General features: G+C 50.6%; 1 protein-coding gene across 1 annotated transcript; it reads right to left on the bottom strand.

The window, feature by feature from the left end:
• Positions 1-23662, bottom strand: itih6 (inter-alpha-trypsin inhibitor heavy chain family member 6). Its single transcript, XM_035380790.1, has 19 exons — positions 23014-23662; positions 21572-21607; positions 18449-18603; positions 13946-14056; positions 13014-13261; positions 12627-12796; positions 11939-12055; positions 11641-11718; positions 11060-11153; positions 9267-10826; positions 6501-6548; positions 5608-5655; positions 5190-5237; positions 4138-4185; positions 3722-3769; positions 2113-2160; positions 1677-1790; positions 725-1102; positions 1-497 (listed from the first exon to the last, which is right to left on the bottom strand). Exons 1-19 carry the CDS (start codon positions 23140-23142, stop codon positions 223-225), a joined length of 3753 nt encoding a protein of 1250 aa, XP_035236681.1. The 5' UTR covers positions 23143-23662; the 3' UTR covers positions 1-222.
• Between the last annotated feature and the right edge of the window lie 1765 nt (positions 23663-25427).

The following is a 25427-nucleotide window of genomic DNA, read 5'->3' as shown; positions in this document are numbered from 1 at the left end:
TGGCTGAGAAGGCAGAGTAGAAGGGGTGTCCACATACTTTTGGAAATGTAATGTGTGTGTATATATATATATATATATATGTATATATATATATATATAAAAGCAGGTTGTGGCTACTGCAGGGGAGTAGTCACATGTTCACATGTACAGAGGCAGGAGTGTAGTGACCCCAAATCACGCTGCCAGTTCCTCTCTCTCTCTTTCTCTCTCTCTCTCTCTCTCTCAGACATGATCCACCACATAGCTCTCGTAAGAGTGGCCCAGGATGGCCTCCACCTGTGCCTTGGGCACCACCCAGCAGGTGCCCAGGTGGCGCTTGTGCACACTGTCCTTCAGGTGCTTCTCCTGCAGGCTGACGGGCACGTGCGCTCTCCCGCGCACCCCCCCGATCCACAGCACACCCTCCGCCAGGTGCCTCCCCCCAGTGTCCTGGGCCGGGGGGGCCGAGCCCACAGAACGAACATTGGTGACCTCTATGTCAGCATGCTGGAACTGGCCTGAGGGTGGGGCAGGAAAGAACAGCATGAGGCATGCTGGGAAATGCAGTTTTTAACCTTGTGGAAACAATGTGGAAGGGGGATGAGTGGCTAGGAGATCACATTTAGAAAGCACTAGATTTGCTTAATTAGCATTACCGTAAATTATAATAAAAGTTTATTACTATAGAGAGGTTCAATAAATCATGATGGTGTGAGTGTAAATGGGTGGTCGGAATGCAGATTACCCAGAAGCCCCTGTGTGAGGGGGGACAGTCCCCGCCCATCGGCCACGTAGAAGCCCATGTGAGCGATCTGGAGGTAGGTGGGGTGCTTGTAGTGGTGGAAGAGGATGAGGAAACGCAGGCCCCAGCCCAGTTCCACCCAGCAGCGCAGGTGGTCGTCCACGGCAACCCTCAGGCCCTGCCTCGCTACTGAACCCGGCCTATCCGTGGGCAGCAGCTCCCGCCCCTCCCCCTCCAGCACCACGGAGTCGAGCGTCACCCTGACAACCACGCCCCCGCCTGTGGGGACGGAGATGGTGAGCTGGTCGAAGTAGGTGCGGCTCTGGTCCTCGAACCCGTGCTTCGAGGGCGCGTATGTCAGGTGGCCGTCCACGATAATGCCTGCAGAGAAAGCCAGGGTCAGTCACTCTCTCAGGAGCACTTCAGCCACCTAAGGCCCATTCGTGTGTGTACACAAACTGCACCACTCAGCAAAATGAGTTTGATGCTGATTGACGCTGCCATTGAAATAGCTAAAACATCCAGACTGTGAATAGGGCATGTGACAGCGCACTTCAGCTCAATGGAATTTTCTAACAATTAAATGCAAAAAGCAGCATTCCTTTCGTTTTTGCATCTTAACTTGCTTTCCTAAACGCCACAATTTCTGTGAAACACAAGATCAATGCTCAGAATGATCCTTGCTGATCTTTTGCGTGTGTACACATAAAGCAAAAAACATACACAAAACATAAAATTTAGATTTTTGGGTTTTGAAACATAACCATCGGGCAAAACTATCGCAGATGTATTCAGGAGCACAACATACAGTAGTACGTACAGAATTTAAGAGCAGAAGTTGCATCTGGTCTGAAAGGCATGTTCATGCATGCACTACATGACATCACTATGACGACATGACATCACTGGGACAGCATGACATCACTGGCACAGCATGACGTCACTGCGATATCACCTTTCTCTGGATCCTCCAGCAGGCGCAGCACGTCATTGGCTCGTCCGTCCACGGTGAAGCACAGGCTCTCATCCAATTGGGGGATCCAGACCACAAAGTGGGGGTCTCCATCCACTGAGAAACGCAAGAGCAGATCATTCACACAGGGCTGGATTCACACATTCACATCTGAGCCATTTAGCAAACACGCGTATCCACAGTCACTGACAGTCACAACAGGGGCCCAGCAGGAACTCAAACCCACCTACGAGGAGTACTTCCCTAAACCTTATGCTACACAAACGCACGCGAACAACTGCAACAACCCATAATCAAAGGCGGACAGGCCTGACCACCTGATCACCCAGGAGGAGGCGAACACGGATCCCACAGAACTTATTAGAGACACCAGCGCAATCAGTCAAGCGCACAGAGCCAAGAGTCAAGAGCCGCTTACCTGAGGAGGCAAAGATTTTCTGGGAGGCCCTGCTGGGTTGGCTGTCGGCTGGAGGAAGAATGATTTTTACAAAATCAGACCTGTTACTCTACACCCCATTCCTAACACACCCCTGCACCTATCACACTTCCTTTAACAACTCCCCCGCACCTATCACATTTCCTTTAACAACATCCCCCCCCCCCCCCCCCCCCTCACACATATCCTTTAATAAGGAAAAGGCATCAGGGGTCACATGCCAGAAACAGACCGAACAGCGGTGAGAGAACCAGACTGAACAGTGGTCAGAGAAACAGACCGAACAGTGGTCAGAGAAACAGGCCGAACAGCGGTGAGAGAAACAGGCCGAACAGTGGTGAGAGAAACAGGTCGAACAGTGGTGAGAGAAACAGGCCGAACAGAGGTGAGAGAAACAGGCCGAACAGTGGTGAGAGAAACAGGCCGAACAGTGGTGAGAGAAATAGACCGAACAGTGGTGAGAGAAACAGGCCGAACAGTGGTGAGAGAAACAGGCCGAACAGTGGTGAGAGAAACAGACCGAACAGTGGTGAGAGAAACAGGCCGAACAGTGGTGAGAGAAACAGGCCGAACAGTGGTGAGAGAAACAGACCGAACAGTGGTGAGAGAAACAGGCCGAACAGTGGTGAGAGAAACAGGCCGAACAGTGGTGAGAGAAACAGGCCGAACAGTGGTGAGAGAAACAGGCCGAACAGTGGTGAGAGAAACAGGCCGAACAGTGGTGAGAGAAATAGACCGAACAGTGGTGAGAGAAACAGAGAGACGTCTGAACTGTAAACTCCTAAAATGTGGAAGACTGCAAAGCAGCAGGAGATTGCGGGGAGCGATACACTCAAAGCTCATTATTCTGTTCCTGTTCCATAGCACAGGTCTGCGCTCAAAGCTCATTGTTCTGTTCCTGTTCCATAGCACAGGTCTGCGCTCAAAGCTCATTGTTCTGTTCCTGTTCCATAGCACAGGTCTGCGCTCAAAGCTCATTGTTCTGTTCCTGTTCGCATAGCACAGGTCTGCGCTCAAAGCTCATTGTTCTGTTCCTGTTCCATAGCACAGGTCTGCGCTCAAAGCTCATTGTTCTGTTCCTGTTCCATAGCACAGGTCTGCGCTCAAAGCTCATTATTCTGTTCCTGTTCCATAGCACAGGTCTGCGCTCAAAGCTCATTGTTCTGTTCCTGTTCCATAGCACAGGTCTGCGCTCAAAGCTCATTGTTCTGTTCCTGTTCGCATAGCACAGGTCTGCACTCAAAGCTCATTGTTCTGTTCCTGTTCCATAGCACAGGTCTGCGCTCAAAGCTCATTGTTCTGTTCCTGTTCGCATAGCACAGGTCTGCACTCAAAGCTCATTGTTCTGTTCCTGTTCCATAGCACAGGTCTGCGCTCAAAGCTCATTGTTCTGTTCCTGTTCGCATAGCACAGGTCTGCACTCAAAGCTCATTATTCTGTTCCTGTTCACATAGCACAGGTCTGCGCTCAAAGCTCATTATTCTGTTCCTGTTCGCATAGCACAGGTCTGCCTTGCTCTGGTGTTTTTAGTCAATGAAAGAAAAAAACATTAAAGGGCAAATATCCTTTCACTATTTGCCCTTTAACTTACCGGTGGCATAACTGATGTCATAGTCGTACTCATAGTTTGCTTCATAATCTGAAAAAATCAAATCACAGAGGATTAAAGTGCTGTTTAGCCCTGAAAATATATCACTTGCTACCTGTATCGCCTACTTTATAGCTGTATAATTTTACTGCTACCTTCATTACCCACCTGTATCACCTGTCTATGGCCAATATTACATTCCTGTATATAGTACCTGTATTACCTGTCAGCAATGTGTATCATGTACCTGATGCCTGTACCCGCTGCCAAAATTCTGCTTCACCCATCTGTAATTACCCACATTCCCTGTAATTACTTATAGTCAATATCGAGGGCTAATGATTTAAAAAAACAAACGTGGAGAAATCCCCTCGCTGCACATTTGGGATGGGGGGGGGGGTGGGGGGGGAGCCGCTTACCTGAGGAGGCAACGACATTCAGGGAACCCGTCCTGAATTGGCTGTCGACTGGAGGAAGAATGATTTTCACAAGATCAGACCTGTTACTCTACACCCCATTCCTAACACACCCCCGCACCGATCACATTTCCTTTAACAACATCCCCCCCCCCCCCCCCCCCCCCCCCACACCCATCACATTTTATTTAACCCCCCCCCCTTCCCGGCACATATCCTTTAATAAGGAAAAGGCATCAGGGGTCACATGCCAGAAACAGACCAAACAGCGGTGAGAGAAACAGACCGAACAGTGGTGAGAGAAACAGGCCGAACAGTGGTGAGAGAAACAGGCCGAACAGTGGTGAGAGAAACAGGCCGAACAGTGGTGAGAGAAACAGGCCGAACAGTGGTCAGAGAAACAGGCCGACCAGTGGTCAGAGAAACAGACCGAACAGCAGCGACAGAAACAGAGAGACGTCTGAACTGTAAACTCCTAAAATGTGGAAGACTGCAAAGCAGCAGGAGATTGCGGGGAGCGATACGCTCAAAGCTCATTGTTCTGTTCCTGTTCCATAGCACAGGTCTGCGCTCAAAGCTCATTGTTCTGTTCCTGTTCCATAGCACAGGTCTGCGCTCAAAGCTCATTGTTCTGTTCCTGTTCCATAGCACAGGTCTGCGCTCAAAGCTCATTGTTCTGTTCCTGTTCCATAGCACAGGTCTGCGCTCAAAGCTCATTGTTCTGTTCCTGTTCCATAGCACAGGTCTGTGCTCAAAGCTCATTGTTCTGTTCCTGTTCCATAGCACAGGTCTGCGCTCAAAGCTCATTGTTCTGTTCCTGTTCCATAGCACAGGTCTGTGCTCAAAGCTCATTGTTCTGTTCCTGTTCCATAGCACAGGTCTGCGCTCAAAGCTCATTGTTCTGTTCCTGTTCCATAGCACAGGTCTGCGCTCAAAGCTCATTATTCTGTTCCTGTTCGCATAGCACAGGTCTGCCTTGCTCTGGTGTTTCTAGTCAATTAAAGAAAAAAACATTAAAGGGCCAATATCCTTTCGCTATTTGCCCTTTAACTTACGGGTGTCATAACTGATGTCATAGTCGTACTCATAGTTTGCTTCATAATCTGAAAAAATCAAATCACAGAGGATTAAAGTGCTGTTTAGCCCTGAAAATATATCACTTGCTACCTGTATCGCCTACTTTATAGCTGTATAATTTTACTGCTACCTTTATTACCCACCTGTATCACCTGTCTATGGCCAATATTACATTCCTGTATATAGTACCTGTATTACCTGTCAGCAATGTGTATCATGTACCTGATGCCTGTACCCGCTGCCAAAATTCTGCTTCACCCATCTGTAATTACCCACATTCCCTGTAATTACTTATAGTCAATATCGAGGGCTAATGATTTAAAAAAAACAAACGTGGAGAAATCCCCTCGCTGCACATTTGGGATGGGGGGGGGGGGTGGGGGGGGAGCCGCTTACCTGAGGAGGCAACGACATTCAGGGAACCCGTCCTGAATTGGCTGTCGACTGGAGGAAGAATGATTTTCACAAGATCAGACCTGTTACTCTACACCCCATTCCTAACACACCCCCGCACCGATCACATTTCCTTTAACAACATCCCCCCGCCCCCCCCCCCCCCCACACCCATCACATTTTATTTAACCCCCCCCCCCCTTCCCGGCACATATCCTTTAATAAGGAAAAGGCATCAGGGGTCACATGCCAGAAACAGACCGAACAGCGGTGAGAGAAACAGACCGAACAGTGGTGAGAGAAACAGGCCGAACAGTGGTGAGAGAAACAGGCCGAACAGTGGTGAGAGAAACAGACCGAACAGTGGTGAGAGAAACAGCCCGAACAGTGGTCAGAGAAACAGGCCGAACAGCAGCGACAGAAACAGAGAGGCGTCTGAACTGTAAACTCCTAAAATGTGGAAGACTGCAAAGCAGCAGGAGATTGCGGGGAGCGATACGCTCAAAGCTCATTGTTCTGTTCCTGTTCCATAGCACAGGTCTGCGCTCAAAGCTCATTGTTCTGTTCCTGTTCCATAGCACAGGTCTGCGCTCAAAGCTCATTGTTCTGTTCCTGTTCGCATAGCACAGGTCTGCGCTCAAAGCTAATTATTCTGTTCCTGTTCCATAGCACAGGTCTGCGCTCAAAGCTAATTATTCTGTTCCTGTTCCATAGCACAGGTCTGCGCTCAAAGCTAATTATTCTGTTCCTGTTCCATAGCACAGGTCTGCACTCAAAGCTAATTATTCTGTTCCTGTTCGCATAGCACAGGTCTGCCTTGCTCTGGTGTTTCTAGTCAATTAAAGAAAAAAACATTAAAGGGCCAATATCCTTTCGCTATTTGCCCTTTAACTTACGGGTGTCATAACTGATGTCATAGTCGTACTCATAGTTTGCTTCATAATCTGAAAAAATCAAATCACAGAGGATTAAAGTGCTGTTTAGTACTGAAAATATATCACTGTATCGCCTACTTTATAGCTGTATAATTTTACTGCTACCTTCATTACCCACCTGTATCACCTGTATGTGTGGGTGCATTTGGGTGTGTATGGGTGTGGGGGCGGGGGTGGGTGCGCGTGGGTGTGGGTGTGTATGTGGGTATGGGTGAGGGGGTGGGTGGGTGTGCGTGGGTGTGGGTGAGGGGGTAGGTGTGTATGTGGGTATGGGTGAGGGGGTGGGTGCGTATGTGGGTATGGGTGGGTGTGGGTGTGTGGGTGTGTGTGGGTGAGGGGGCAGGTGCATGTGGATATGGGTGTGGGTTCGTGTGTGTGTGGGTAAGGGTGTGGGTGCGTGTGTGTGTGGCTGTGTGTGGGTGAGGGGGTGGGTGTGTATGTGGGTATGGGTGAGGGGGTGGGTGTGTATGTGGGTGTGTGTGTGGGTGCGTGTGTGTGGGTAAGGGTGTGGGTGCGTGTGTGTGTGTGTGTGTGGGTGTGTGTGGGTGAGGGGGCAGGTGCATGTGGATATGGGTGTGGGTTCGTGTGTGTGTGGGTATGGGTGTGGGTGCGTGTGTGTGGCTGTGTGTGGGTGAGGGGGTGGGTGTGTATGTGGGTATGGGTGTGGGTGCGTGTGTGTGTGGGTATGGGTGTGGGTGCGTGTGTGTGTGGCTGTGTGTGGGTGAGGGGGCGGGTGCATGTGGATATGGGTGTGGGTGCGTGTGTGTGGGTATGGGTGTGGGTGCGTGTGTGTGTGTGTGGGTGAGGGGGCAGGTGCATGTGGATATGGGTGTGGGTTCGTGTGTGTGTGGGTATGGGTGTGGGTGCGTGTGTGTGGCTGTGTGTGGGTGAGGGGGTGGGTGTGTATGTGGGTATGGGTGTGGGTGCGTGTGTGTGTGGCTGTGTGTGGGTATAGGTGTGGGTGCGTGCGTGTGTGGGTATGGGTGTGGGTGCGTGTGTGTGTGGCTGTGTGTGGGTATGGGTGTGGGTGCGTGTGTGTGTGGCTGTGTGTGGGTATGGGTGTGGGTGCGTGTGTGTGTGGCTGTGTGTGGGTATAGGTGTGGGTGCGTGCGTGTGTGGGTATGGGTGTGGGTGCGTGTGTGTGTGGCTGTGTGTGGGTATGGGTGTGGGTGCGTGTGTGTGTGGCTGTGTGTGGGTATGGGTGTGGGTGCGTGTGTGTGTGGCTGTGTGTGGGTGAGGGGGTGGGTGTGTATGTGGGTATGGGTGTGGGTGCGTGTGTGTGTGGCTGTGTGTGGGTATAGGTGTGGGTGCGTGCGTGTGTGGGTATGGGTGTGGGTGCGTGTGTGTGTGGCTGTGTGTGGGTATGGGTGTGGGTGCGTGTGTGTGTGGCTGTGTGTGGGTATGGGTGTGGGTGCGTGTGTGTGTGGCTGTGTGTGGGTGAGGGGGTGGGTGTGTATGTGGGTATGGGTGTGGGTGCGTGTGTGTGTGGCTGTGTGTGGGTATAGGTGTGGGTGCGTGCGTATGTGGGTATGGGTGGGTGTGGGTGTGTGGGTGTGTGTGGGTGAGGGGGCAGGTGCATGTGGATATGGGTGTGGGTTCGTGTGTGTGTGGGTAAGGGTGTGGGTGCGTGTGTGTGTGGCTGTGTGTGGGTGAGGGGGTGGGTGTGTATGTGGGTATGGGTGAGGGGGTGGGTGTGTATGTGGGTGTGTGTGTGGGTGCGTGTGTGTGGGTAAGGGTGTGGGTGCGTGTGTGTGTGTGTGTGTGGGTGTGTGTGGGTGAGGGGGCAGGTGCATGTGGATATGGGTGTGGGTTCGTGTGTGTGTGGGTATGGGTGTGGGTGCGTGTGTGTGTGGGTATGGGTGTGGGTGCGTGTGTGTGTGGCTGTGTGTGGGTGAGGGGGCGGGTGCATGTGGATATGGGTGTGGGTGCGTGTGTGTGGGTATGGGTGTGGGTGCGTGTGTGTGTGTGTGGGTGAGGGGGCAGGTGCATGTGGATATGGGTGTGGGTGCGTGTGTGTGTGGCTGTGTGTGGGTATAGGTGTGGGTGCGTGCGTGTGTGGGTATGGGTGTGGGTGCGTGTGTGTGTGGCTGTGTGTGGGTATGGGTGTGGGTGCGTGTGTGTGTGGCTGTGTGTGGGTATGGGTGTGGGTGCGTGTGTGTGTGGCTGTGTGTGGGTGAGGGGGTGGGTGTGTATGTGGGTATGGGTGTGGGTGCGTGTGTGTGTGGCTGTGTGTGGGTATAGGTGTGGGTGCGTGCGTGTGTGGGTATGGGTGTGGGTGCGTGTGTGTGTGGCTGTGTGTGGGTATGGGTGTGGGTGCGTGTGTGTGTGGCTGTGTGTGGGTATAGGTGTGGGTGCGTGCGTGTGTGGGTATGGGTGTGGGTGCGTGTGTGTGTGGCTGTGTGTGGGTATGGGTGTGGGTGCGTGTGTGTGTGGCTGTGTGTGGGTATGGGTGTGGGTGCGTGTGTGTGTGGCTGTGTGTGGGTGAGGGGGTGGGTGTGTATGTGGGTATGGGTGTGGGTGCGTGTGTGTGTGGCTGTGTGTGGGTATAGGTGTGGGTGCGTGCGTGTGTGGGTATGGGTGTGGGTGCGTGTGTGTGTGGCTGTGTGTGGGTATGGGTGTGGGTGCGTGTGTGTGTGGCTGTGTGTGGGTATGGGTGTGGGTGCGTGTGTGTGTGGGTGAGGGGGTGGGTGCAGGTGCGTGTGCGGGAGCGGGCGCAGCAGGTCTCACCCGGCGGCCCGGCTGCCTCCCATGGTTTGGGGGGTTCGGTGACCCCGGGCATGGGCACGAAGGTGCCGCTGATCAGAGTGGCCACCTCAGCGGTGCCGAGATCGGCGTCGGGCAGGGGCGTGGCCGGGGCGTGGCCGGAGAGGACCAGCGTGGTGAGATGGGCGTGCCGGGCGTCGGTGGGGGGCGCGGTCCCGTCTTCGGGCTGAGGGGAGGACGGGATGGGGGGAAGCGCAGCAGGGGTTTGGGGGGTGGTTTTAGCAGAACTGGGGGGAGGGGGCACTGTTTTGTCAGAGCTGGGGGGCGGGGTGGAGGTAGTTCTGACGGACGCAGGAGGAGGGGTGGCCGTGCTTTTTTTGGGCGGTAGGGGAGCAGCGGCTTTGCCGGTACTGGGGGTGGTGGAAAGCCTGCCGGAATGGGGGGGCTGCAGGGGGCGCCCCGTGGTGTGAATCCCACTGGGGGGGGCGTGGGGGGGCCGTTTGGTGTTGGGGCCGCTCCCCTGTTTGGTTTTGCGGGGCCGGGGGCCGGAGGTGGAGGCGGACTTTTTGGGGGGGACGTGGGCGGGGGCTGCCGTGGTGGCGGTCGTGCCGGAGGTGGTGGTGGCGATGGTGGGGGCTGCCGTGGTGGCGGTCCTGCCAGAGGTGGTGGTGGTGGTGGTGTGGGTGGTGGGGCCCCCGGTCGTGGCGGCGATGGTGGTGGTGGTGTGGGTGGTGGGGGCCGGGGTCGTGGCGGCGGTGGAGGAGGGACTGGGGGTGGAGCTGGGGGTCACCTCGTCGACGTCCGGCTTCACCACCACCAGGGAGGTGACGGGGGTGACGAAGTTGTACTTGAGGGAGAGGTTGGTGGCCTTCTCCCCCAGGAGGCGCTGCGTGGGGGGGTCGGTGCTGTTGAGCTTGGCCTGGAGGAGCTCTTTGATGGTGAAGTAGGCCCACAGGCGGCGCACGAAGCTGGAGATGCCGTCGGCGCCGCCGGGGCAGGCCAGCCAGTCGGCCGTGCCGTTTCCCTCGGGCCCGCCGCCGCCGCCGCCCGCCGCCACGTCGTTCTCCAGCCGCAGCCTGCGGGTGGAGTCGCTGGCCGTCAGCGACACCTTCAGGTCCCGCACCCCCGGCTTGACCCGGCCCGCCACCACCAGCTCCGAGCCCTGGAAGTAGTGCGGGAAGAGGGCGCGGGTGACGTCGAAGGCCCGGTCGTCCAGGTAGGCCAGCTGCACGTCGGAGAGCAGGGGGCTGGCCACCTCGTCGTAGAAGCCCTTGAGCTGGAGCGCGGCGTCGGCGTCCTCGTAGACGGTGCGGGCCACGCCGCGGTTCTCCAGGGCCAGCCGGCGCAGCAGCGGCAGGTCGGCGTCGTCGCCGAAGGCCAGGCCGAACAGCGCGGCGGGGCCCAGCGCCTCCCGCGCGTTCCGCAGGATGGCCTCGCCCGCCGTCACGCCGGTGGTCGCCTCGCCGTCCGTCAGGAAGATCACCAGCGGCACGCGCCGGACCCCCGACCGCCCCGCGCCCGCTCGGGACGAGGCGGAGTTCACCAGCTGGGCCGCCGAGAGCAGAGCCGAATTAATGTTGGTCCCTGGGGAGGCGGGGGGGGGGGGGGGGGTGGGAAATAAATAAATAGTGAGGAACAGAGAGGAAGAACTCAGAGAACACAGAGAACTCCTGGCCTCCCACATTTCAAATCCACGATTGGCCCGGCTCCCATCACTCTAAAGTCACTTCCCATTTTTGAGGCCGTTGCCATTGGTCCTACTGCTATCAGACAGGCCTGTGATTGGTCCACCAGGTAAGGGACTCAGTAATACCTACACCCGTCCGCGTTGATCTTCTTGACGAACTCCTTGGCTTCGCGCACGTTCTGCCTTGTGGCTTGCACCGCCTCCCCCTTCTTCCAGGTGTGTACCTGCACAGGTGCGGCAGAATGGGGCAGATGTTCAGCGGCAGGGTTTTTTCAGCCAAAGGTTGCCAGTTTGTAAGGACACAGCACGTAAGGGATGATGAGTACATATTGTAGGTGCACGTGTGTGAAGACTAACTCTAGCACTACTCCTCCGCAGGGATACCCCCAATCTAGTATCACTCTCACGTTTCACTTATATGCTGATCTTCTAGCGCTTTCATGCTGCACTTGTATCTCCATCTCGACTTTGTGGCTCTTTATCATATCTCTTGTAATCATGCCTCAATTCTAGTTTACGACCGGCCACAACTTTACTGGCTTAGCCTATGCTTACCATGTGAACTAGACTTGATGTTCATTGCTATGATAGTTAATGAGAATTGTACCTTACCTGTGTTCTGTAGTTGTTCCAAATGCCTTCAGTATGCACTTACTGCACGTGGATAAAAGTGTCTGCCCAGTAAATGTGATGTAAAGACTGCAGGCGGACCTTGTCTGAGAAGGTGATGATGTTGAAGTGGTCTCCCTCCCGCAGGTCAGTCAGGATTGTGGCCATGGCCTGCTTCGTCTGAGCAAAGAAAAACGCAGCTTTTCTCCTTTCCATCATTCCTATTCCTGTTTCTGTCCTTCACGCTATACAGTTCAGATCTTCAGTTTACACAATCTTCTCTTGGCATAACCAAGCAACTTAGCAGCAAACGGGTCCTTTCAAGATCGCTAAACCAATTCTCAGGAAATAGCACAAGCGTTGGTTAAGCTTGGATTCAGACGAAAGTTACGAATCCTACCTGCTTAATTTTGGTGCCGGTCATTGACCCGCTGATGTCAATCACGAAGATGACATCCTTGGGCACGACAGGAAGTCCCCGTGGGGCGAAGTAGTGCACAAAGTACCCGTCGTAAATCTGCAACGGAGAGACAAGAAAACATTTGAGCGTGCTGCCCAGGGAAACCTGCACTTCCTGCTATCCGCGTGAAAGCTTCTCTGCAGTGGGGGATAGAACTCCCAATTCCTCTACGACCCACTCAGACAATTTCCACCGTGGACTGGAAACACATCTCTTCAGACTGTACCTTGACTAACTCTAACAATACTCAATAACAATACAGAGAAACCCCAATCCTAGTTTCACTGCCATGTATCACTTGAATCTTGATCTTCTGGCACCTTGTATCTTCATCTTGATGTTGTAGCTCTTTGTCATATCACTTATAACCATGCCTCACTTCCAGTTTATGACTTCCTATAACTTTACTGACTCAGCCAATGCTTACTGTTTGAACAAGACTTGATGCTCGTGGCTCTGGATAACTGATACTCAATGAGAAGTGTGCCTTATCAGACCTGTGCTCTGTAGTTTCAGCAACTTTCGGCACATACTTATTGTACGTTGCTTTGGGTAAAAGCGTCTGCCTAATAAATGTGATGTCACGTGATGACATCACAGCGTAGAGCGGCACCCAGGGTTCTCTCACCTGGATGTCCCCCATGAGGTCGTTGAGCTCCACGTCGTACTCGATGACGAAGTCTGCGTTCAGGCCCTTGGGGGACGAGCTGGTCTGCTGCTGGAGGCTCGGGGTGTAGCGCACCTGGGCGCAGCGGGGTGTCTGCACCACCTGAGTGGATGGAGGAGCCTCCGCTTCACCTGGAGGGCAGAGCAAGAGAGAGAGAGAGAGAGAGAGAACAAACCAATCACCTGCCAGCCCTAAAGCCCTTCTCACCTTACTGTCAGACACGGCCCCACAAATACAGCAATAAACCTGTATACACACACACACACACTCACACACACACACACACACACACATACACACGCACACTCACACACACACACACACACATACACACACACACCGCTGTACCTGAGACAGTGTTGGAGAGCAGGCGGTTGGTTCTGAGGGGCAGGGCGCGTATGAAGCTGATTCCGGATCTTTCCGCCACGCTCACCTCCAGCGTGAGGTTCTGGACGGGCTGCCCGGGCCGCAGCCCCAGCACCAGCTGGTACCGGCCCAGTCGCCGTGACAGCAGCTCCTCGTAGGTCAGGGAGAAGGACAGGCGCTCGCCCGACGGCACGCTGACCGCCACCCGGAACTTCTCCACCTCCCGTTCCCTGGGGGGAGACACCATTCTCTCTCTCCACAAACCGCCAGTTTCCCTCCACAAACCGCCAGTTCCCCTCCACAAACCGCCAGTTCCCCTCCACAAACCACCAGTTTCCCTCCACAAACCGCCAGTTCCCCTCCACAAACCGCCAGTTCCCCTCCACAAACCGCCAGTTCCCCTCCACAAACCGCCAGTTCCTCTCCACAAACCGCCAGTTCCCCTCCACAAACCGCCAGTTTCCCTCCACAAACCGCCAGTTCCCCTCCACAAACCGCCAGTTTCACTCCACAAACCGCCAGTTCCCCTCCACAAACTTCATAAGAAGCAAATGATTGGGTACTCTAAATTGCCCATATACTCTAAATTGCCCATAGGTATGAGTGTGTGAGTGAATGGTGTGTGTGCCCTGCGATAGATTGGCGGCCTGTCCAGGGTGTAATCCTGCCTCTCACACAATGCACGCTGGGATAGGCTCCAGCACCCCCCGTGACCCTGTCCAGGATAAGCGGGTGTAGATAATGGATGGATGGATGGATGGATGGATTGGGTATAAGAGCTAACCAAATTGGAGACGCCGTTCCTCAGCTGATTAAAAGACTTTAGCGCTCAGCGCTGAGGACCTAAATGGCGGTAATGACGGACGAGCGGCGGTACTCTGAGGGGATGGAACTGTGGGCGAGGTCATACTGACTTGGTGGCCACGAGCCCAGCGGTCTTCCCTCTCTTCTTGGCCGCGTCGTAAATCTTCTTGGCCGCGCTCCTCTCCTGAACCTGCGCCACGTACACCTTCCCGTTGGAGGTTCTACCGGGAAAAAAAAGAGGGCGGGGCAGAGGCGGATAAAGGCGTTCGTCCCCGTCGTGCGCCCGCCACGTTCCCGCGTCCGGGTGCGTCTCCAGGGGCAACGCTGCCAGGCTCTGACCCACGGCTTCACCATTACACGCACGGCTAGTTTAAAGAGCACCGACCCGACAGCAGGGTGTTGTGTTACTCCATCGCTGCTCGTCATGCTATCCGATCGCAGGTCTCTGCCTAGACCAGGCCTGCCCAGCCCTGCTCCTGTAGGTTTACACTCCAACCTTAACCAAGCACACCTCATTCAACAGCTAGACCCGGCCTGCCCAGCCCTGCTCCTGTAGGTTTACACTCCAACCTTAACCAAGCACACCTCATTCAACAGCTAGACCCGGCCTGCCCAGCCCTGTTCCTGTAGGTTTACACTCCAACACTAACCAAGCACACCTCATTCAACAGCTAGACCAGGCCTGTCCAGCCCTGCTCCTGTAGGTTTACACTCCAACACTAACCAAGCACACCTCATTCAACAGCTAGACCAGGCCTGCCCAGCCCTGTTCCTGTAGGTTTACACTCCAACTCTAACCAAGCACACCTCATTCAACAGCTAGAGCAGGCCTGCCCAGCCCTGTTCCTGTAGGTTTACACTCCAACCCTAACCAAGCACACCTCATTCAACAGCTAGGGCAGGCCTGCCCAGCCCTGTTCCTGTAGGTTTACACTCCAACCCTAACCAAACACACCTGATTCAACAGCTAGAGCAGGGCTGCCCAACCCTGTTCCTGTAGGTTTACACTCCAACCCTAACCAAGCACACCTCATTCAACAGCTAGACCCGGCCTGCCCAGCCCTGCTCCTGTAGGTTTACACTCCAAGCCTAACCAAGCACACCTCATTCAACAGCTAGAGCAGGGCTGCCCAAACCTGTTCCTGGAGATCTACCATCCTGTAGGTTTACACTTCAACTCTAACCAAGCACACCTCATTCAACAGCTAGAGCAGGCCTACCAAACCCTGTTTCTTGAGATCTACCGTCCTGTAGGTTTACACTCCAATCCTAACCAAGCAGACCTCATTCAACAGCTAGAGCAGGGCTGCCCAACCCTGCTCCTGGAGATCTACCGCCCTGTAGGTTTTCTCTCCAACCCTAACAGGGCACACCTCATTCAACAGCTAGAGCATGGCTGCCCCACCTTGTTCCTGGAGATCTACTGTCCTGTAGGTTTTCACTCCAACCCTAATGATGCATACCTCATTCAACAGCTAGTACAGGGCTGCCCAACCTTGTTCCTGGAGATCTACCATCCTGTAGGTTTTCAATCCAACCCTAATAAAGCACACCTCATTCAACAGCTAGTGATCATGTTGAGCTGCTAATTAGTAGAGTCAGGTGTGCCAAATTAGGGTTGAAATGAAAACCTACAGATAAATTAAGTGAGCTTGCTAACGTTACATTCACATTAACAATACCACCATGCTACCATTTGAACAAAAAGTAAAGTTACAACATTTGCATCTTTGCAAACATCTTTCTTACATTGATATTACTTCAGTGGAATTTTCCTCCAGTAAATACATAGAGCAGCAAGCTCGGGACTGGCGTCAGCAATGTGCATTGTGGGTCCGTGTGATTGGTAAATGGACTGCATTTATATAGCGCTTTTATCCAAAGTGCTTTACAATTGATGCTTTGCATTCACCAGAGCAATTAGGGGTTAGGTGTCTTGACACTTCGACATGCCCAGGGCGGGGGATCGAACCGGCAACCCTCCGATTGCTAGACAACCGCTCTTACCTCCTGAGCTATGTCGCCCCCAGATTGGCCAGATGCCACTCCGAAGCGTTCTCAGCGTAAGGCTGGGTAGAGTACACATCAAGCGCACTGCACTTTTGATTGCTGGAGAAATGGAACACACTTGCACACTTATGCTGAGCACATGAACGCGTACGGAAAGTGCCCAAGCGTGCGAGTGTGAGTACTGAGACAGCCTCTACGACTCCATTCACCTCTGGTGGTCCAGAGTGTCAATCTGAATATGCTACAGACACTCACTCAGCTCAGAAAAATATCAACCAGTACAAATATAAATGGGCAGAGTGAAAATTCAACCTAGCTTATTCACAAACTGACCTGAAGGAGAAAGTCAAACAAACAAAAACATGTTATAAAGTAATTTTTAAAAAGCATGTTTCCCCGGGAAAATTCAGTTAATCACGCAACCTAAAAAAAAGGGTAAATGTTAGAAGTTAGGAAGTGATTTCCTTTAGTAAACATGACCCAACACTAAACCTTTCCAAACGGAAAAAGAACACCGAACCCTGACCAGGTCACAGTCACGATCACCTCCCTGGGGGAGCAGAGACTTAGACAAGGTCACAGTCACGATCACCTCCCTGGGGGGGGGCAGAGACTTAGACACGGTCACAGCCATTTTAAAAAAAGTACATTTAAGCAAGAAAAACAAAACCCGAAACAGCCAACATGAGCTTGAGAACAAGAGAGCCTTTCTCACATAAAGTGGGACAAACAGAGGTGCCTTTATTTGTGTGGTACACTGCAAACGCAAATCAGAATGTGTGTGTGTAAGTGAATTATGAATTACAGGACTTTTAGCAGACGCCCATTTATACAGCTGGACATATACTGAAGCAATGCAGGTTAAGTACCTTGCTCAAGGGTACAACGGCAGTATCCTACCCGGGAATCAAACCTATGACCTTTCGTTTACAGGCCCAGTTCCTTACCCACTGTGCTACACTGCCACCATGTGTGTCCGTGTGTTTGAAGTGAGTGTAAGTGTACATGTGAGTGCGTATGTGTGTGTGTGTGTGTGTATGTGAGTGTAAGTGTATGTGTTTGCATGTGTGTGTGTGTGTGTGAGTGTAAGTGTATGTGTATGCATGTGTGTGCGTGTGTGTGAGTGTAAGTGTATGTGTCTGTGAGTATGAAGTGAGTGTAAGTGTACGTGTGTGCGTATGTCGGTGTGTGTGTGTGTGTATGTGTATGTGAGTGTAAGTGTATGTGTTTGCATGTGTGTGTGTGTGTCAGTGTAAGTGTTGTACGTCGCTCTGGATAAGAGCGTCTGCTAAATGCCTATAATGTAATGTAATGTAAGTGTATGTGTGTGCATGTGTGTGTGTGTGTGTGTGTGTGTGAGTGTAAGTGTATGTGTCTGTGAGTATGAAGTGAGTGTAAGTGTACGTGTGTGCGTATGTTGGTGTGTGTGTGTGTGTGTGCGTGTGTGTGTGGATGTGAGTGTAAGGGTATGTGTGCCTTGGCCTGTTTCCTTGTTAAACTGCAGTTGAAAGAGAGTGAAAGAGAGCACTGCACTGCAGTCAGTAATGTTCTGATTTCTGAGCACAAAGCCGCCATTCATGCCCTCCTGACCTGCCAACGCCCCCAAATCCAGCCCCAGGCTTCTCGCAGGGCCTATCATCTATGCTTATTTTGGGGGATTATTTATTTATTTATGTATTTATTTATTTATTTTTAGCGTGTTGCTTTACCGCTCTCTCTCCCTGGAGCCTTCAGGTCTCAGGGTTCCTGTCAGACATCCTCTTTGGTTTGGACCGTCTAATTCCTGGCTTCCTTCAGCAGTATCAAGCCCTGCTCTGTCTGTTGCTGTGAATTTGGTGGTGGGGGATGGGGGATTGGGGGGGGGTGTTCGCTACTTGACATTTTCCATTAAATATTTTATTTCCAAATAAATATTTTTCTCCCTGCTTACGACTCACAGCAATATTACACAAAGCAGTGTGTTCTCAGACCCAGTGAGTCTATTAATTCCAGAAATAAATTAATATTTTTGATTGAAAGATATCAAACTTGAATCGAGCAGATGAGTGATTGAGCAATTGAGGATCTGTAAAAAAGGGAAACTGGGAAGGATGGACAGAATCATGAGTGTCTGTGAGAGAGAGAAAGAGAGAGAGAGAGAGAGAGAGAGAGAGAGAGAGAGAGAGAAAGCCATAACGCATTCAGAAGAAAAGCGGGAGGCACTTTATAATCTAGGGATTTTAAGAAGCTTTTACTCGGTGGTTTCCAACAAATAAAATTTCAAGAGAGAAATTTAAATGTTATTGGAAATTAAAATGTGAATTAAATTACAATTTAAGCAGAAAAGTGGAAGAATATGTTTGTGAAAGATGGAAAGAAATCCAGACACAGAGTAAGAGGGACAGAGACAGAGAGAGATAGAGAGAGAGACAGAGATAGAGAGATTGAGAGAGAAAGAGAGAGAGACACAGAGATAGAGAGAGAGAGACAGAGATAGAGAGATTGAGAGAGAAAGAGAGAGAGAGACAGAGACAGAGAGGTTGGGAGAGAAAGAGAGCGAGAGAGAGAGACAGAGACAGATAAAGATGGAGAGAGAAACAGGCGTCTGGGCCTGAGGCACATACATGCTGAAGTTGGAGATGAAGGCGGAGGAGGGCAGGTCCACTTCGAAGGCGGCCTCCTTGGTCACGGGCAGCGTGTTCCACACGGAGCTCTGAACGCTGGTGGCTGCGTAGCGGGAAACCACCGAGCAGCGCACGTGGAAATCTGTCACCTTCAGCTGGGGACCAAACCAACAGCGTTCAGTCACACTGTGCTCAGTTACACTGTGCTCAGTAACACGGCTCAGTCACACTGTGCTCAATTACACTGTGCTCAGTAACACGGCTCAGTCACACTGTGCTCAGTTACACTGTTCAGTCACACCGCTCAATTACACTGTGCTCAGTAACACGGCTCAGTCACACTGTGCTCAGTCACACGACTCAGTCACACCGCTCAATTACACTGTGTTCAGTCACACAGCTCAGCCATCGCTCTATTACACTGTGCTCAGTAACACGGCTCAGTCACACTGTGCTCACACAGGCATTGGGAAGCACAGGGTCTGAAAAGCACAAGCATTGAGAAGCGCAGGCATTGAGAAACGCAGGCACTGAGAAGCATAGGCACTAAAAAGCAAAGGCACTACAAAGCACAGGCATTGAGAAGCACAGGCATTGCACACAGTGATTCTCCCATCCATCCAACATCCCAAGGAAAAGGGCTGCATTCATCAGACGCATTTACTCAGGATGTGGACCTAAATAAAGTAAACACACCCTGACTTTTCCCCCTTTTCACATGATAAACATTAACGCTGACAAACGGAAACATGTCAGGTAAAAAAAACCATGAATCTCTAGAAATGCAATGCATGAGCCGTTAGTGCAGGCCAACGCTGCTGCAGAAGCATTTCAAAATGTCCGATCATTTCCCATAAACATACAGCCTGAAACAGAAATCTGTATGTTTGATAGGGCCAGATGTCCGCCAACAGAATACACAAAAACACGCAAAAAATGTGCACATGTTTCAGCATGTAATGTAATGATATGGCCAAGGCGCTCTGCGATGCAACAAACAATATGTGACATGTTGCTGTCACACAGCCTAGGATTAGCGTGAACGAGGTTAAAAATGTTACACCTCACGTATGATCATACTTTTCAGATATCACCAGTTTAACGGTTTAAAAAACGGTTTGGGGTTAGGCTGATTCCAAGGGCCCAGACTGACAGGGCCCCCAGAAAAAAAATTGTAGAACATAGAGAATTTTCTGGGGTAGAGAAGCCCAATCTTTTCATGGCCCCAAAATCCCTGTTGGCGCCTGTGGGCGTGGCTAAATTCTGTGAGCACACCTGTTCTGTGGGCTGGTCACAGGCCATGTTTTGTGTTCTGTTGAGTGAAGCTTAATTCTGCGATCCATCTGCACAGTTCCTCCCATTCATCCATCCTTTGCAAAAAGCCCTGGAGATCGTATACCTCCAGTTAACCACAGCTTGGGGAAAGCTTGGGGAATTCTACACCTTATTAGAGATGCTTGATAAGCCAGATGGAGTGTTATGGATTTGGCCCAGTGCCTATGCTCCAGTGAGTGAGCTCACATTAACCGTCCCTGTCCATCGGTCTCTTATTAGCCTGACTTAGCCGCGAGGAGCCTGTGGTGCGGAATTCAGGCTACACAGCAGCTGGCAGACGGACCTCTGGGTGTGGCAGAAACCCTGCACTGCTACACACGCTCTCCCCCTGCACTGCTACACACGCTCTCCCCCTGCAACACACGCCCTCCCCCTGCACTGCTACACACGCTCTCCCCCTGCACTGCTACACACGCTCTCCCCCTGCACTGCTACACACGCCCTCCCCCTGCACTGCTACACACGCTCTCCCCCTGCACTGCTACACACGCTCTCCCCCTGCAACACACGCCCTCCCCCTGCACTGCAACACACGCCCTCCCCCTGCACTGCTACACACGCTCTCCCCCTGCACTGCTACACACGCTCTCCCCCTGCAACACACGCCCTCCCCCTGCACTGCTACACACGCCCTCCCCCTGCACTGCTACACACGCTCTCCCCCTGCACTGCTACACAGCACTGAGGAACAGAACTGGAACAGCACTGAAGAGCAGAACTGAGGAACAGCACTGAAGAGCAGAACTGAGGAACAGCACTGAAGAACAGCGTTCAGAACACATTCAAAGTAAGGTTTGGTAGCGAAACCCGGTTCCACTATGGCACCGGTCCCCATATGACCGGTACACAACGGATCGAACTGCAATGCATGTTCTGGAGCACCAATTCGGTGCCAAACGCATTCATTAATTCATGCTCCACTTCCTCTGGCAACTCTAAGAGTGACAACAAGTACTGTTAGCAATCTAGCTAATGTTAAACTCAGTCAAAATTCCAAAAACAAAATGGTGAAGATTACAAGTAGAAAGTAAAATTTAAACCATTAAAACAATGACAATTTCAATTACTTTGCCTTAGCAAAAAAAGACATTCTTTAATGTTGTTGTTTGCTCTTTATTTTAAATAGAGCATCGGTTGGGGTAGTGGTACCGTTTTAAAAGTATTAGTTTAGTATAGGTATCAGCAAAATCAAAATCACACCCATCCTTAATTCAGAGGACTGTGCGTTATCTCTATACTGCCCCATAGCAGCAGCCGGTGACTACACATAAACACTCAAATGCGCTCTCACAGACACACAAAACATACTCGCAAACAAAAAGATACATTGTTTGACTCAAATGCATATATTGGGTATTTAGAGGGGTAAATTAAAGGGATAATTCACTTTCTGGGGTTTACATTATGTCAGTTTGTGTGAAATTTTTGGAAGGTTTTCAATTGGTCCTGACAATTTTTGTGTGTGATGAAGGAATTTTTGGATTAACTCCTTGCTTTACAATGGCTTTAATCCTTCATCACACACAAAACAAAATATAAAATGGAAAATATGTATATCCAGAAAAAAGGTGAACTATGCCTTTAAGTTCATTTCTGCCCTACATAGTGTATTTCACACCCACAGACAGTAAGCCATTGAAGAGGGATTTCCTAAACCAACACCATGAGCAGCAGACAGGCACAGCACAGGGCCTCGCCCGGGGTCCCTACGGTTCACACTGGGAGAGACGCCCCTTAAAGCTCGTCTACGGCGCGTTGCCATGGCGGCTAACGGGCGGGTACACTCACCTCCGGTCTGGCTGACCTGCTCTGACGTTTCACCCTCTGAAAAAAAAAAAACCACAACAGGCCCGGTTACAGGAGACGCACGGACAAACTCAACCATTCAGAATTCTCAACAGACAGACCGGCAAACACAAAGATAGACACGTGCGCGTGTAGTAGCCTACTGACTGCAGACAGACAGATACACACGAATGCACAAGTGAAATACTGATGAAAGAAAGAAAGACAGACAGACAAATGACACACAGTCTGAAGGATAAGACATAACTGCAATGTGATTCAGTGGTGGAGGGGAGACTTTAAAACACTGGTGCAACACTAAAACCTTAAGTTGGTCAAGATAATTACCCTGCTTTGCTTCAACAAATATAAATACATTTACATATATACTGCGTCAAAGTGAGCGCGTTCTGTCTAGCTGAATAAGGGCATCTGTTTGAGATATTAGGGCCGGAAGGAAAATATTACGAATGTGAATATTTCTAAAACTTTGTCTGTTGCGCAATAAGAACACCATGTAGTTAAATGCAGTCTCGCGCAGCTACGCACGTGCCAGGCCACAGTTATTCCATCTGGGTTCGGAATTTAACACGCCGAAGCTGGTAGTGCCATTTAAACTTTGCACGGAGATCCCGGACTCGGCGTATCAACAAATCTAATTACCTGTTTTTACCGCGAGGTTCGGGATTCATTTCCACTTGATAGGATCTCAAGCATCCATGGGCCAGGTTTCGGCTTCGAAGTCGCTTAATATAAAGCCTGAATCGGGCCTATTCATGAAGCCGAGGTATGAAGGGGATGAAGGGCGGCAGTGTGCGCTGGGTTGCGGTGAGCGTGCTCCGGTGGGTTTCAAATGTTAATGTTGCTCACAAATCACCGCTGTGTCAACATATGACCACATAACCTGGAGACTGCCTGAAAGGTCAACAAACAGATGCACGGGGCTCGGCCTCCCCAAGAGAGCCTCGGCTCTGAGCGGCACAGTGCTCTTATTTTATCCGCTGTTGTGTTGCCCCGAAGCTGCCAAATCATCGAAGTTCTTTGCACAGACATACACCTGCTTGGCTGCGCTGTGACCCCCCGAGCTGGAAACGCAAGGAGCGTTGAAAGGTATTTAACTGCACACACTTCTCGCTATCTCCCCTGGGATGGGTGAAGCATGTGTTTTTGGATAGCGTGGACGCGACAAACGGTTTGGCGAGAGCGCATTGCACCCATAAGCCGCTGTGTGCATTCACAGCCATCTGCGGTCAAACTCTAACGGTGAATAAAGCGACTTATATCTACAAACGCTCATATTATTGTACGGTTTCCAAGTGTGTATTGAGTAACAGTTATTTCGATTGTGATTCCATTTTTATTTTTGCAACTTCCACCACAGGCATGGTGCACCACGTGCAAAACTCTGTGACCATTTTCGAGCAAAACATTGTCAGAAAACTCACCTGAAGAAAAAGGTTGTTCCGGGGTCCCACACGCGCTTGGTAGTCCTCGGAAAATCCCACCCGAACAAATACGGTCAGTGAAACGACTGCAACCCACAGGAGTCCTAAACTCTGATTTATTTCTCCCATGTCTGTATCCTCTAGAAATGCCGTATCAAAACGCAGCAGCACTCAAATCCTCCAAATTCCAGCCTTAAAGTTTCGTCACGTGTGAGAAGAGCGCAACACAACCTCGCAATACAGATGGAAAATCTCTTTTTTTGGGAAGGGGCCGCCCCCTTTCTGCCTCCCGCTTTCTGTACCCAACTCTACCAGAAAAATAGACAGTTCGATTGGATCATTGCCAGGTAATTAAATTTAAATGAAGCAATTCCTTGGCGCCGGAATGCGTATCTTACTAAGGGTATTCTAGATTTAGAATAACTGTTAGATGGGTAGCTGTATACCAGCCCAGTTCCATAAGTGTGTGCGCAAAGGTGAAGGTGTGGGTGGTGTTTCAGCGGTGTGTACAGGCTACTCCTCCTCATGGGTACACACTGGAAATTCCGCATGCGCCTGCCGCAGGACCTGGAACTTGTGAGTACGCGCAAACTTAACTCCCGAAAACGGACTATCTTGGACACACGATAAAAACTTAACTCACTCGCTACGAGCTATTCATCAACTGAGAATACATACGCGAAGACGTGGGATTACGTAAATGTACTAGTTTTATCCTAGCCATTCCATCATATAGATTTATTCAAAATATAGTTTTTTCTTTCATTTTCAGTTGATAGAAGTAATTTTAAAACAAATTAATGTTCCACATTCAGCATTCATGTGGTTGTCTATGTTTCATTATTTGGTTACATGAGTCCTAAATTGGAAAAGAGTGGGCTATTCTTTGATCAGTCCACAATAAATAGACCGTATTGAATATATTCAAATACACTGTCTTCTAAACATGTTATGGATAATTTATTATCTATTTTTCTGAAGAAAGATTTATCTCCATCATTCATGTGTAGTCTGCTTCCATAATGACTTACTCAGTGACGTGCCCCATTGTATAGGAGTACTGAGAAAGTAATACACACACTCTGCAGTACATTTAACTTTTGTACTGTTCATTAAAGTAAACGTCTTTGATAGTTTTTTATGACCTATCCAAACCGCCATTCTTATTTTTACATAAAACGACCACATGAATCAGGAACAATTGTCTTTACACACTGCAGCCTACGTCTTGCACTTCAAGATATGAAACTTTGGTTTTATTTTTTTATTTGTTTCTTTCCCCAATTAATTTTGTAACACAACACGCCAAATGTATATGTCACTGAAGGGACTCAAGCCGTTGGGTTTAGAGTTTGAGAGTTCTTTGAGAGTTGACCGTTCTGCCTGTTTCCTCCGCAGCAGTGACTATTGTTTTTCTGACACAGATCAGTGAAGCCCAGCCAAGACTCCCTCAGAGGATGCTGTTTTACATCTTAACTACGAGGCACACTGGCAAATCCACAAACACCCCCCCCCCCCCCCACACACACACACACACACACTATTACTCTATTAATTTACCGCGATGTGGAGATTTTTGTATACAAACAGTCACTTCGAGGTAAATCAAGACGTCATTTGTGCACTTATATTATGGGGGGGAAAAAACATCTAGCAAACTTTGCTGAGATTTTCTGTTAAAGAAACTCAGTTGCACCTCATCGATATGGTCCTGCTTTCTGTCGTCACTGGATATTGAGAAATCTGGCGTCAGTTGCTGAAATATGGACTTAATCAACCGTTTTCCTTACTGGAGTCATTCACATTGCACATTCATCTGAATATTTTCTGCAGCAATAGCATGTTGGAATCTTGACTTTGCGCCTTACACACGCGCGCACACACACACACACACACACACACACGTGTCCCTGCTACAAAACAGTCTGTGGATCAAACGGAGCCAAGTCAGAAGCGTAGGTCTGTATGACTGGATTACAGCCAGCAGTAAAGTATTCATAGTGTCAAGGGCATAACTTCGGTTTGAATTTGTGGGGAGTTGGAATGTTGAAGTGTACTAACCCTGAGAAGCACAGCCCTCTAGGGGGGTATGCTCCCCTGGAAGAAAAGCCACAAAATGATAATTATACTTCAGAATACTGACAAGTATAGCACAACATGAAATCCTCATCTTTATTATATGAAGATTATTTTTCTCATCATCGTAGCTATATCATCATTGGGGGGTTATTTGGCCTGTTTTGCCATAAATTATTGCAGCATTTATTCTTTCAACGAATAAAGGTTGTCTGAAGTTACATAACCGCGAGATGTTCTGTCAGGGTTCGATCCTGGTGCTACGTGAGGGAACTGCTGTCCGGGTCAGACCCTGAGCGACACATTCACCCCAAATGGCCTTACCTTCTGCTAACGGG

The sequence above is a fragment of the Anguilla anguilla genome, chromosome 11, assembly GCF_013347855.1.
Source record: "Anguilla anguilla isolate fAngAng1 chromosome 11, fAngAng1.pri, whole genome shotgun sequence".
Taxonomy (NCBI): Eukaryota; Metazoa; Chordata; class Actinopteri; order Anguilliformes; family Anguillidae; genus Anguilla; species Anguilla anguilla.
This window is presented reverse-complemented; position numbering and strand designations above follow the sequence as displayed.